This window comes from Chlamydotis macqueenii, chromosome 26 (genome assembly GCF_036417535.1).
Source record: "Chlamydotis macqueenii isolate bChlMac1 chromosome 26, bChlMac1.mat, whole genome shotgun sequence".
NCBI lineage: Eukaryota > Metazoa > Chordata > Aves > Otidiformes > Otididae > Chlamydotis > Chlamydotis macqueenii.
This window is the reverse complement of record NC_141581.1, coordinates 5341947-5354904: the sequence shown is the minus strand read 5'-3', so window position 1 is coordinate 5354904 and position 12958 is coordinate 5341947. Positions and strand designations below refer to the sequence as shown.

General features: G+C 39.9%; 1 protein-coding gene across 4 annotated transcripts in view; it reads left to right on the top strand.

Moving 5' to 3' along the window:
• CPAMD8 (C3 and PZP like alpha-2-macroglobulin domain containing 8) overlaps positions 1-12958 on the top strand; it is a 55788-nt gene that overhangs the window by 16976 nt on the left and 25854 nt on the right. For 3 of the 4 annotated variants that reach the window (XM_086767254.1, XM_086767252.1, XM_086767255.1), the window contains exons 19-28: positions 362-427; positions 4110-4341; positions 4958-5111; positions 5716-5858; positions 6307-6358; positions 7041-7339; positions 7756-7981; positions 8541-8717; positions 11158-11239; positions 12775-12931. In XM_086767254.1, the coding sequence (XP_086623380.1) occupies positions 362-427; positions 4110-4341; positions 4958-5111; positions 5716-5858; positions 6307-6358; positions 7041-7339; positions 7756-7981; positions 8541-8717; positions 11158-11239; positions 12775-12931 (1588 nt within the window). The remainder of the gene's footprint in view (positions 1-361; positions 428-4109; positions 4342-4957; positions 5112-5715; positions 5859-6306; positions 6359-7040; positions 7340-7755; positions 7982-8540; positions 8718-11157; positions 11240-12774; positions 12932-12958) is intronic. The other variant, XM_086767253.1, reaches the window with a different exon arrangement.

Here is a 12958-nt window from a genome sequence, read left to right as displayed (position 1 = left end):
CACATGCTCTGTATGCTCCCTTTGGTTTTGTTCGGTGAGAGAATTTGGATCATAAAACCTTTTTTTTAATTACATTATTTACACTAGGTTTTAAGATTCTTATTTATACTATTTTTTTTAGATTTTTTTTTTTTCATGTCTCCAGACTATTTGATGTATGCGTACACAACAGGATTATTTGGAAAGACTATGTAATTTGTGTTACGAATGACACACCCTTTCACTTTTTTATGATTCTGTGCTAGTTAGAGCTTTGGTTGGTCATGTGAGCCGCATTCAGGTGATAACACTGATTTATCAGTTACTGTTAAAACCATCTTATTGAAAGAATTGATTGCCAAGGACTTATTTCTTGTTCTAGCAGAGCAGAGAAGAGAAAAAGAACCTTCTTTCCCGAAACATGGATTTGGCACTGCCTCAATGTCAGGTATTGACAGGGAGTTCCCTTAATTATATCCTGAAGATTGTATCCTCTTCAACTGCAGAAAACAAAGCTATTTAAAACGTTCTGGAGTTACATTTGCCTTCTCTGATATGTTGTTGTTGTTGTTGCTTTTCTTCATTACTGCTTTAATCAATAATCTTTTCCAGTAACATTTCATCTGGTCTCGCGTGTCCTCAGTTACTTCAGGGTGAACCTACCGGTTGTTTATACATTGCAAGCTGTGTGTAAGTGACCGTGGTGTCACCAGCAGCGGAGTATTTTAGGGAAGAAAAGGAGCAATGATTTGATTCAATACACTTCTAGGTTTTGCTAATTTATGGAAAGGGTGTATCAACAAGTTACTGAAGAGCAAGTGAGGCTGTGGGTTTGAAGTGATTAGCTACTGTGAGGAACTACCTGTTACATAAACTTGCCTCACAGGAAATGCAAGTCAATTACTCTTGCGATAAAAAGGGCTGTAAGATATAAAGTGATGATGCACTTCTAGCTTTATGCTAAAATCTTCGTATGAACCAGAATTCTGTGCACCGCTTAAGAGAGCGAAGGGTATTGGGAAATCTTGCCAGAGTTCACAGTCAAGGGGCAAGGCCAGCCTCTCAGAAGTGTCGGTTTCCCTTTACAGTGGGGGATGAGTTGGGTCTGGATTTGTGTTTGGACCCTAGGGTAATCCAGAAATGTCAACTTCAGTGAGTGCTAGTGTTTTTCTTCCTTTCCACCCCTATTCTAGCATGAATTGTTGCGTATGCTTTCATGGGAAAATTATCCCAGGGTGATAGGTGTGAGGAGATGGAGGCAGACTAACTGCTTCTGTAAATGCTCATATAGCCTAACCGTGCACCGGTGAGTTTTCTAAATTGCACAGAGCAATTCTTCTGATGCAAGAGCATCTCCCCCAAACCTTAATTTACTGCCCAATAAATCATGGTTTCCACCTGGTACAACTGGAACTAAAAAAAAATGAATAAACAGGTAACTAATCTGTCCCAGAAACAATACATCTCCGATGATTTGAAGCAATTATTAAAAGGCTTCTCCAGGTTTGCAAGTAAACTTCATTCTCAATAAATGATTATAGATTAAATTTGACAGGAACTTGCAGCAAGTGTATTCAAATCTGTTCAATTGAGCATGAAATATGCTTTGTAGAAATGCACAAAGAATTCCAGAAGTGCCTGTTTGGGCCTCAGCAAGCTGGGGCAGTTAATTATAAGTGGGAGAGTGTGGAATAAAAAGTTGCAGATTGCATTTTCTCCACTTCATTTCATTAGAAACAACTGAGTTGAGCATTCCTTGATTTCAATTCTCTTGAATAGGAAGAATGTATTTTTTTTTTCTTCTACTGTTTGTAATATACAATCCTCAGAAAAGAAACAAAAACCTAATGTCAACTTCCCAAACCAATTCTAAAAATTCCTAGAGCCTGGCTGGAGGGTCTAATGGCTGGAAATGTGTGTGTACTTTGGCCCCCTGCCCAGAAGAGTAAGTGCCCTCATGTGTGAAAATAATGTTAATGCTGGTTATGGGCTGAAATCCCAGTGGAAAGAACATCAGCTGCAACAAATTGTCCGGTTAAACAGACTGGAATACTGCCAGTTCTGGAGCGAGGACACCCTTCTGCTTGCTCTCCGGGGCTGAAGTTTATTGCAGGTACCAGCTACCTAACTCCAGTTAGGATGAAGTCGTAGGTATTAAGAAACTGATGTGCTTAAAATAAGTTAAAATGACTTGGTGCCATCAGGCCAAGTGCATTTCCCAGGGTCTCCGCTCTAGTTGGAGCTGAGGAACCACATTCACTGGCCAGAGAGCTTGGAGACTGGCTGGACCTAGCATGCCTGTTCAAAGGCAAAGTCATCTCTAGATTTTAATCAAACTATTTGTTTTAATCCTTTTCCTACTGCAATATAAATACACAGACCAGTACACGGTATGCTGCCTAGTTAGTGACCGTTACAATAGCTTAGGCTCTCTGAGAGCTGCAAGCAGTTGGTTCAGATGATGAAAGTGCAGATACTTCTTTGGTGCCGAAAATGTGAGCAACCTTCAGTTGAAAAGCAGTGAAAGCGCGATCCTCCAGTTTGTCCTGGATATGAATCAGAAGGTGTTGCAGCGTTGGAAGCGTGTTGTGTTGTAGACTTGCGGAGATTTTTCTGAAGATCTTGCTTTCTTGTTTTCCATGCCAACTAAGATGCACGTTGCTCTCAAAAGATTACAGAGCTAGCAGCGTGTGTACCCAGCTCTGGGGAATAAATAAGAACTTGAGAGAAAACAACCTCGGGGTGTACTCATAACTGCGCCAATCATCCTGCCAGTTGAGCCATGAAATAGCTTTTGTTCTTGCTTTAGGGGAAATGTTTTCTGTTCCAGGCAAGGCCAAAGCTTCTTTGCAGGAGGGAAATAGCAAAGTCTGCAGAACAAAATTGAATTTCTATTATTGTAAAGCATGGAAGAGAATACCACGTTTATGATATCCTGTTGTGATGTGCACAGTAAAGCTAAATACTCAGAATAGAAATTCAACTTTTAGTAATGAGTTTCAATCCACATTGGAAGAAAATTATGGTTTTGGAAATTTTCTGGGTCAGCCATTCTGAAAACCAACAAACTGAAATGCTTCTGAATCAAAATGTGCTCCCTTGGACAAACAGTTGCTGAACTTGGTGTCTGGAAAATTTCTCATTTGCGCTGATGTTCGAGCAGAGTCTGCAGTGTGGCAATGTATACAGGGGTAATAGCTTCCAACAAAAATTACTTTTATTTCGCTAGCTGTTAAATAAATTATGGCTGAAGTGTTTTTATCCAGGACCTCAACCTAGGATTCTTCCCTTCCCCCTCTTTTTTGCCCCCCCCTCTTTTTTGCCCCCCCCTCTTTTTTGCCCCCCCCTCTTTTTTGCCCCCCCTCTTTTTTGCCCCCCTTCCTTCTTTTTGCCCCCCCTTCCTTCTTTTTGCCCCCCCTTCCTTCTTTTTGCCCCCCCTTCCTTCTTTTTGCCCCCCCTTCCTTCTTTTTGCCCCCCCTTCCTTCTTTTTGCCCCCCCTTCCTTCTTTTTGCCCCCCCTTCCTTCTTTTTGCCCCCCCTTCCTTCTTTTTGCCCCCCCTTCCTTCTTTTTGCCCCCCCTTCCTTCTTTTTGCCCCCCCTTCCTTCTTTTTGCCCCCCCTTCCTTCTTTTTGCCCCCCCTTCCTTCTTTTTGCCCCCCCTTCCTTCTTTTTGCCCCCCCTTCCTTCTTTTTGCCCCCCCTTCTCCTTCCTTTTTGCCCCCCCTTCCTTCTTTTTGCCCCCCCTTCTCCTTCCTTTTTGCCCCCCCTTCTCCTTCCTTTTTGCCCCCCTTCTCCTTCCTTTTTTTGACCTAGTGCAGACATTCATTTGCCCTTAAGAAAAGTAACTCTAACGAGGCTGCAAATGCCTGTACAGCTTTTAACTCAGTAAGAATTTGTATGTTAGACTGTGTTTTGCAGACGCAACTCCTTGGTATTCTGCTCCTTATAAATATGCATAGGTATCAAGAAGCCTGATAGAAAACATTGAGCCTTTTAGAAACTGTTGTTCAAAGCAGACACTGATGCGATGATGTAAGTTTGGATCTGGAGGGAATTCCACAAAATGTTTGGCTCTGGGTGAAAAGCATTTCATTAACTGATCACCCCGTGTTATTCCCTGTTCTCTGTGGCAGTGATACATCAGGAGAGGCACGGCTGCATGTGGAAGTGCCAGATTCCATCACTACGTGGATAACTGAAGCTGTGGGTCTGTCTGAAGAGAAGGGGTTGGGCATTGCCAGCCAAACGGAGCTGAAGACATTTAAACCTTTCTTCATCGATTTCACCTTGCCGTACCACGTCATCCGGGGAGAACAGACCAAAATCCCCCTGACTGTCTACAATTACTTAGCTGTCTGTGTGGAGGTAACACCCTCTTTAGTCCTGTTGCTAAGTTACTATATTCTGTTTTATCATCAGAATCTCCTAAGTGAGCTACAAGTTATGGTAGATAAGATACAGGGATAATGTAGCGGTAAGCTCAGCATGCTTTGAACAAGATAAAAATACTGCTTTTCAGTATGAGTGAGTGTCACTGCTTTGCTTACTTTTAGCTTGAAACAACTGTAGTAGTCTGAAGGGTCTTGCAACACTTCAGGAGTACAAATATGGAAAAATGCAGGGAAGTCAATTAGGAAACTAATGCTGAACCACAGAGAAAGAAGTTTCTTCATAATCAGAAAGCTGCTGAAAGTAGCTTACTTTGAAAGAAGGTTTTTTTCCCAAGAAATCCTGTCTCCCTAGATGTTTTCTTCTCAAATTCATTATTTGTCTAGCTCCAGCTCATTCTGAACTACTTGTAGAATTGCTGAGCTGAAAGCAATGCTGTCAGCCAAATATATTACTGGAAAGTCTGAAGAATGCACAATCTGTGCATACTACGATTTCATTAAGTATTTTGTGGTTTTCCAATTTTTTTCACACATATTGGTTGATTTTGCAGCTGAAATTTGCATTAAACGGCATTCAAAAATTTTCACAGGTCCACGTGAAGATTTCTGTTCCAAAAGGCATAAAGTTTGTTGGGCATCCTGGGAAACACCATCTAACAAGAAAGAAGTGCGTTGCCCCCGGGGAAGCTAAACCCACCTCTATCGTTTTGTCCTTCAGTGAGCTGGGACTGAGCAACATCACTGGTAGTATAGAAATAAAAATAGCTTGCTGCTTGAAGGAGTTTTACAAGTGTTTCTTTTTATTCCTCTTTCAGAAGAAAATTCCTGTTTTCTTAGTGCCCCAAAGTGGAATCATTCCTTCCACTTGCTGCCAACTTAGCTTTTCAACCTCATTTGATTCTTAGAGATTCTGTAGCTGTAATGCACTGAGGAGTCTCTATGAACAAACCCCAGGAGGTTCCCTTGTCATCAGTTTTCTTCTTGTGTGATAAGTGGTCGTGTAAGGTTTGGACCTGTTACATCTTCCTGAAGAGATCACTGGAAATTTTAAAATAAGAGAATAACAACAAATTCTGTACATCTTCCAAGCAAATAATCACAGTAAAAAAATTGTGCAACACTGGAAACTAGGAAAGAGTTCCTCTGTTGCCCTGTGACTGTCCAAATATTGTCCAGTTTTAGATGTGACCATTCAAATATGGAATAAAGGTGATATGAGAGCTGTAATTACAAAACACTTGACGTGTTGTTGATCAACTGTATCTCATTAGTTTAGATCTTCACTTGAACTCCTGAAGATCTTCTTATCTCAAAATCTCTTTCTTTTTTTTCCCCTTCTGTTTCTTAGCAAAAGCTTTTGCTTATGGTGGAACTAACTGCTGTCAGGATGGGATGCAGACCTTAAAGAATGGCAAGCACTCAGAGGACAATTATCTGGAGAAAAGGACCCCAGTGGGAGTAGATTATGTTCGCAGTAGCGTTATTATTGAGGTAAAAAAATATGAAGTTGTAATAATTCAGGAAAATATATAAATTCTTGGGCAAATCATGAAACGTTTTATGTAGTTAATCAAGCACAAATAGATTTATAAGGATCTCAAGTTGCTTTATGGTATGTTTACATGACTGGAAATAATTTTAGTGGTATGTGTACAAAAAGCCCATTTGGTTCTGAGTTCATGTTGGTGAACCTGCAATACTGTTCAGAAAAAAAAAGGGATAGAAATTTTATCAGATAAGCTTGCTGTGTTAATCTAAGTAATATTCTATGATGTGAGATGCGCTGGTAGTGGTTAGCATATCTCTTAACAGAATACAATGCAATAACTTTTCGATAAGGGATATAAAATACCGTACGGCAGCAGAATATTACTTAGGTATTTTGTAACTGCTAATCCAAGCACTGTATTTTTACATATGGATTTCTGTCTTTGTATAGCCAGAGGGACTGTCCAGAGAATACACCTATAGTGTGTTCTTCTGCCCAAATGGTGAGTTCATTATTTGAATCGGATATTAAGTTTGTTTGATTTAGTTATAAATAGAAACATGTGGCTTCATCTCATTAAAAAAAAAAAATAAAATCTTTCTTTCCATTTCTCTCTGATTGATGAGTTATGGTGTGTAGGAGGAACTTTTGAATAAAGAGTCTTTCTTACCTGGCTGGCTAATTATGGATTTGCTCTAGCTGCCCAAGTGATTTCTGGAAATGGCAATTAAATTCCTTTACTTTAGGAAACAGTTTAAGTATTCAGCACTGTGGACAGTAACTGTGACTGTACTGTATTTTCAGTTGACGTTTTCAAATTCAGTTCTGGAATCAGTGTGTCCTTTCTGCCTGAGATCTGGATAGCTCAGAGTTGGCTCCAGTAGCTAAACAGAGATGCTTTTGACCACTAGATTAGAACTGAAAAATCGCTTACAGTCTTCATAATAAATCCAGCTGAGCAGTTTGAATTGAGGGATCTTCTGTATTGGAAGGGGATCTATAAATAGAAGATGGGATGATACATCCACGTATACTTTTATAGTCTATTTAAGACAAGCTGGAAAAAAGAACACGTACTTAGGAAAGGTCTGTTTGTTTAAATTTTAGTAGTTAGCTGTGGGTTATTTTTGAAGTATGTGAGCTAAGCTCTAATTCTTACAACATTCCATTGTTTTTCTGACTAGAGAAAATACACATTTCTACACCTAACAAATACGAGTACCAGTACATGCAGAAACCTGCCCAGATGACACACTTTGACATTGCTGTGAAAGCACACAATGACGCTCACCTGGCCTTGTCCTCTGGTCCACATGACATGGCGGAGATGACCGAGATTGTTATTGGTGGACAACAAAATACTAAAACATGGATTTCTGTAAGCAAAATGGGTGAGCCAGTGGTCAGCAGGGACACAGCTGGTATCCTGTCCTGGGATGAATTCCGCAGCTTCTGGATCAGCTGGAAAAATGGAATTATCCAGGTAGTGAATTTATCTATATAATGGTCTGGAAGTCTCTTGCTTTCTTAAATAGAGTTTGAGCAGACGTACAGCAGATCTTTGTTAGGCTTGTTGTGGAAGGGGAAACCTCCTTTCCTGTTGCTTTTTCTATATTGAGTCTCGGTCAGGCTGTTTTAATCAGAACACACCTTCCTTACGCTTATGTTCTCAGGATGTCGGTTTTCAATGGTTTTAGTGCTAAGTGTGGTGAAAGCCTTGGAGGTCAAGCCTGTGGGATTCTCATTAAACTTCCTTGGATTGCTTTGTGGGTGGGAAAGAGAAAGGTGCATCTACAGTGTTCTCTGATGCACGCATAAGTTATTGGGTCCCAGGACACATGGCAGACTCACTTCATATGTGTGAGTTCTCAGAACTGTATGGTTTTTTGTTCCTTTCAGGTTGGCCACGGTACTCAGGTGCTAAATGAGTCTATTATTGTGGAGTGGACAGTCCCCAAACAGCTTGAGGTGAAGTACATTGGCTTTTCCACAGGCTGGGGGTCAATGGGAGAGTTTAAAATTTGGAGAAAAGAAGAGACTGATGAAAATCACAATGAAGCGTTTACTCTTGGAGTTCCTCACAACATAATTCCAGGATCAGAAAGAGCTACGGCTTCAATAATAGGTATCAATTATGAGGAGGTATCACTAGGTACTAGTTATCAAATATGAAGAGATATTCCAGCTGTTACTTGCTTCTGGCTAGTGTTTGAGTAATACAGACCAGATAAAATAGTCATAGGCAGTTTCAAAGGTGTATAATTCCGGGACAAATATTGTATGGGGGGTTTTTTTTGGTCGCTTGTTTGAACCCTACTTGAGTTGACAGTGAGTTACAGATGATATCATCTGTGGGCTTTGCAGAGGCACCGTCTGTTAGAATTCCTGGTATTCATTTCATAATCATCAGAATCACAATTTGTGATGTGTGCTAATGTAGTAATCTAAATTGGGGAGTTATGGATAATCAAACTCTGAAATGTGAGATTTCTTTATTCCAGCAAGAGCTTGAAGGGCTAAGACTTAACATTGGAAGGGCTTCCAACTGACGGTGCAGTTTATTTAAGCTGACTATGTGTAGCTGGTAGAAATCAGTGTAGCCACGTGGGATTTAATCCTAGGGCGTCAAAAGGAAATAAAGCATAATTTCTTGATACGGAATGTATTGTCTCTCTTTCAAACAGGAGATGTGATGGGTCCTACATTGAATAACTTGGACAATCTTTTGCGATTACCGTTTGGATGTGGAGAGCAGAACATGATCCATTTTGCTCCTAATGTTTTTGTCCTGAAATATCTGCAGAAAACCAAGCAACTCAGCCATGAGGTGGAGAGTGAAGCTACTGATTACCTTGTTCAAGGTAACTTGTTACACTTACAGTTCATAGAAGGAGAAAAGGTTTGTAAGGTAGAAGAAAGTTTTACTAGTATCACATTGTACTTTCTAATTAAGAGTATCCCAAGTGATGAGCATTCATCGTTTGCTTGTAGGATAATCTCACAGGTTAACAGATTTTGATGACAAGATGTTTTCCCTTCATATGTAGTCTGTGTTTCCCGTCAATAGCTCCTAGTTTACACTTATTCATTTTTCCACGCCCCCCCACCCCACCTTAGGCAGCTTATTTCTATGATTAAACATTTCAGAAAGTCAAGGAAAATTAAATGTAGTAAAATCTGTATGTTAAAGTTTTTTGCCTTAGTCATAAATGGTCTTTGCAGTCCTTTAGTCACTACATGGCTCTTCTCTAAACTTTATCTTTTTTTAAGAGGATTTTCTTAGTAACAGTATACCCAAAATCAAAAGTTAGTATCCAGAATATTTAACCTAGAGCCACATAATGAAGACTTTTATCTGTCCTTTCAATGTCCTGCCCTATCTCACTAGACAGCTCTAAGCAGTTTATCTTTTATGCACTGTCTTTCTCGGCATTTGTTTGGGAAGAGCCACGTGCAAAATGGTTTTATAACTAAATAGTGTTCTCAGGACAAGCAAGAATTCAGAGATCATTAAAAACAAGATTGACCCAAAGGGACAAAACCGCCTTGTGTATGAGTCAGACAATAGTCATGTCATGAAATCAAAGGTGACAGAATTAGGTGGTTCTCCTCTGAAAATATCAATATAAAATGTAGTATGTAATGTATTTCTTTTATTCAGCAGCCAAAGCCCAGTGCTACTTCCTTTGCTTACCATCGTTCCATGTGTAATTTTTGTCCTTGCTGATAGCAGTAAGACAAAGGGAATTCTTTAATAGTCCGGGTCAGTGCTTCCTTTGCAACATCACTTGCTTTTGTTTCTTTTTATGAATCTGCAAACCTTCCAGGTTTTTGGCTCCAGACTCTGCCTGCCTTACTGCCTTAACCCTTACTGAAGAAATCCTCAAGAGTTTTAAAGTTCTCTGTGTTTATTGGAGCCCTGCCAAGTATAAGGTTTAGATGGGAAAGCCTGTTTGCTCACTCTAGAAGGCTTTTGTGATTTACCAAGCCAGAAAACTTTTTCATCGCTTAGTCATCCATCACAGAAAGTGCTGATACTCAACGATTTCCCTATATTCCCTAATCTGTAGAGGTGACCTGAGCTAAATTAGTCAGTAATTTTTCTTCTTTCCCACAATGCAGTTTTACAAAAAGAGGTGAACAGGTGAAAACTGAAAAGGTGAACCTCTCCAGTAAGTCCAGACATCTAGAGGAGCATTTAGATAACTGAAGATTTCAGAAGAGCAGGCAAGGCATAAAGTCTTTGCCATTGTCAGCCTAGGAAGCAAAGCAGAATAAGTGTAAGAGCAATGAAGCATAAGTCAACTCAAAGTGAACATTGGAATAAAAGGACAGAGAAAATTATAATACTGATTAAAAAATACCAGTACTTAATTTGACCATCTAGCACATTGGAAATGAATGCTTAGGAGTGATTTAAGGAGGAAGTGCTCAGTAGTAAATTATATCTGAGGTCTATGTAGAAGAAAAGTAATTTATTTAATGTAACACCTATTGTTTGGAAGAATTAAAAAAAATAATACTGTTCCTTATGCTTTCTATCACCTACTTGTATGTATCCCACAACCCCCAAAGATGTTTTTACTACAAGAGCAGTATTAATCTCTAGGGCTTTGCTCCTCCTATTTTTCAAACCATTCTTTCTACATTCCCTATGAGCCTCAGAAAGCTGTAGGGCAACAGGAAAAAGTGTAGGAGTCCTGGGCAGCCCTTCCTCGGGGACTGTGGAGCTGCCTGTGTCTGGAGAGGTCAGCAAAGAAACTTCGCCTTGGGAAATGGAAAAGTAATCTGTTCCCATAAAAATGTTTCGCAGTGTGGAATAAAACGTCTACTCACGGATGGGAGAATTAAGCAGGCACTACCTGTCTGTGACATGAGCTTATTGCAGATTTGACATCTCTCTGTGGCAGAGATACTCATTCTGAAGGCTTTGATCCCAGTGGGCCTTTAACAGCTTTAGCAAAGCGTGTATTCCGTATTCCCTGATGTAGAGGCTTGGAGCGCTTTGTTAGGATGGGCAGTTCATGGTTATAAGACAAACAGGTTTGAGAAGCAAATTATAACATTTCTACTAGCCAAAATGCAGGAGCTGTAATCTTACAGATGTTAGCCTGAACGAATTTCTGAATAAGCCTCGGCTTACGTACCCAGAGCTGACTCTATCGCAGCAAAATCAGAGGTTGCCTTGGGCAGCGGAATCCTTATGCTAGTGCCAGATGGTCTGAGTCTTCATTCCCTTTACATACTTGTTTTTCTCTGTGTGAGGATTTTGGACTCTCCCAATTCTTTTGTGACTTCCAGGCTACCAGCGCCAGCTGACCTACAAGAGACAAGATGGTTCATACAGTGCTTTTGGCGAGAGGGATTCCTCGGGGAGTATGTGGTGAGTTGCTATTTAAAACAGACTTAGAAAATTCGGTGTTTGCTAAATGGGAAAAGTACACAATTGGCAAGGAAAGAAGATTGATTTTCCAGCTTCCATCATGGTATCGCACACAGTGGAGAACAGAAATAATACTTAATGACTATAGACTTACTGTTTCAGTGCTGCTGAGTGTTCGTACTACCTAGCAGCGTATTATAGCTGTTTCAAGACCCAGGGGCAATCACATCTAGTCATATGTCCAGGCTTTATGCACAGAAGCTAAAGTTAAGGATCACGTTTGGTCTACTGGAATTGGAGTAGCAATGTGTGGGGCATGGAAGCACCTAATTCCTCCTGAACCATATACAGAGAAACTTGCTGTCTTTAGAAATGGCAGGGGCTTCTACTAGGGTAGGAAAAAAACCACCAAAACCAACCTGAAAAACCCCAAAGAAGTCTTTCTCCCAAGTGCTTTATATCCCCTGGTGGATGCAATGGAATGGCACGGATTTATGCCCTGAGAATTGAAGTGAGGACCTTTCAGAGTCAAACAATATGAGAGCCAGAAATTATGAAACTGAGAAATCAGCTCATCTCACTAATGTCCCCCTTAGGAAACCGTGGCCTTTAAGGTTGCACGTTACATCACATTAGCGTGTCAGTTGACTATAATGTATCAGATGTAGTAGATTCTAGTCTTCATTCATTTGCTTATGCTCTCATTTGGCTTCTCCATCTGCTCTCTATTTTGCTTTAAACTGATTTTTCTTCATGAACTCATCTGAGGGCAAGTACCACTTTATGATGCTGCTGCTTCACTGTTTCTAAGATAGTAAACTTTTATCTCAGATCTGGCATCTCCCAGTCCCTAGATGTAAAATATGGTGACACAGAATTACTTAACACTTGAAAAATCCCCTGCCAGGCAGCATGCTTTCTACCCTCCCATTCCTCAGAGGCTTGTAAAATGAATGATTCAATCTCCCAAAGCTGTCCAGAATTCGCACTTGTTGCATGTCAGAGGTTTAGAATTCCAAAAACACTTCCGTTGCTTTCTTAAGTCTTAATTCTCTACAAAGTCTAACGCAGCCTCAGACTTCAGCAATGAGTCTGGATTTCTCTTTTTTTTTTTAATATATATTAAGACAGTAACAAAATTGGAAAATTTACTCCCCTCTTTTATTTACAAATAATTCCATATTTTTGGGGATATTTATAAGGAGATTGATTCTTAATTTTAAAGCTTTACTAATTTGGGTAGTAGATGAGCACCTCTAAAAGGGAATTGAATTTCAGAGTGTATCATAACTGAGACAAGAATATCTTCCAGTTATACTTTTCGGTTTAATTTGTTGACTCTTAATCCTGCTCTTATCCAGAAGTTTGGACAGTGTTTAGGTGCTCTTATGTACCATTAATTTTTTTAACAATATTTAGTCTTTCCCTAACAAGGTTTTTTAAATTTGTGCTTTCTAAGAATGTTGTTTTTCCTCTTACTGATACATTATTCTGGATTTGTTTTCTCAGTAAAGATGATAAATTCTTACTTACAGGCTAACAGCTTTTGTCCTCAAGTCCTTTGCACAATCTCGTGGGTTTATTTTCATTGACCCAAAAGAACTAACAACTGCCAAAGACTGGATCATCCAGCATCAGAAGGAAGACGGTTCTTTTCCTGCTATGGGGAGGATACTAAATAAGGACATTCAGGTAAAAACTATACAGGCTCAAAATCAT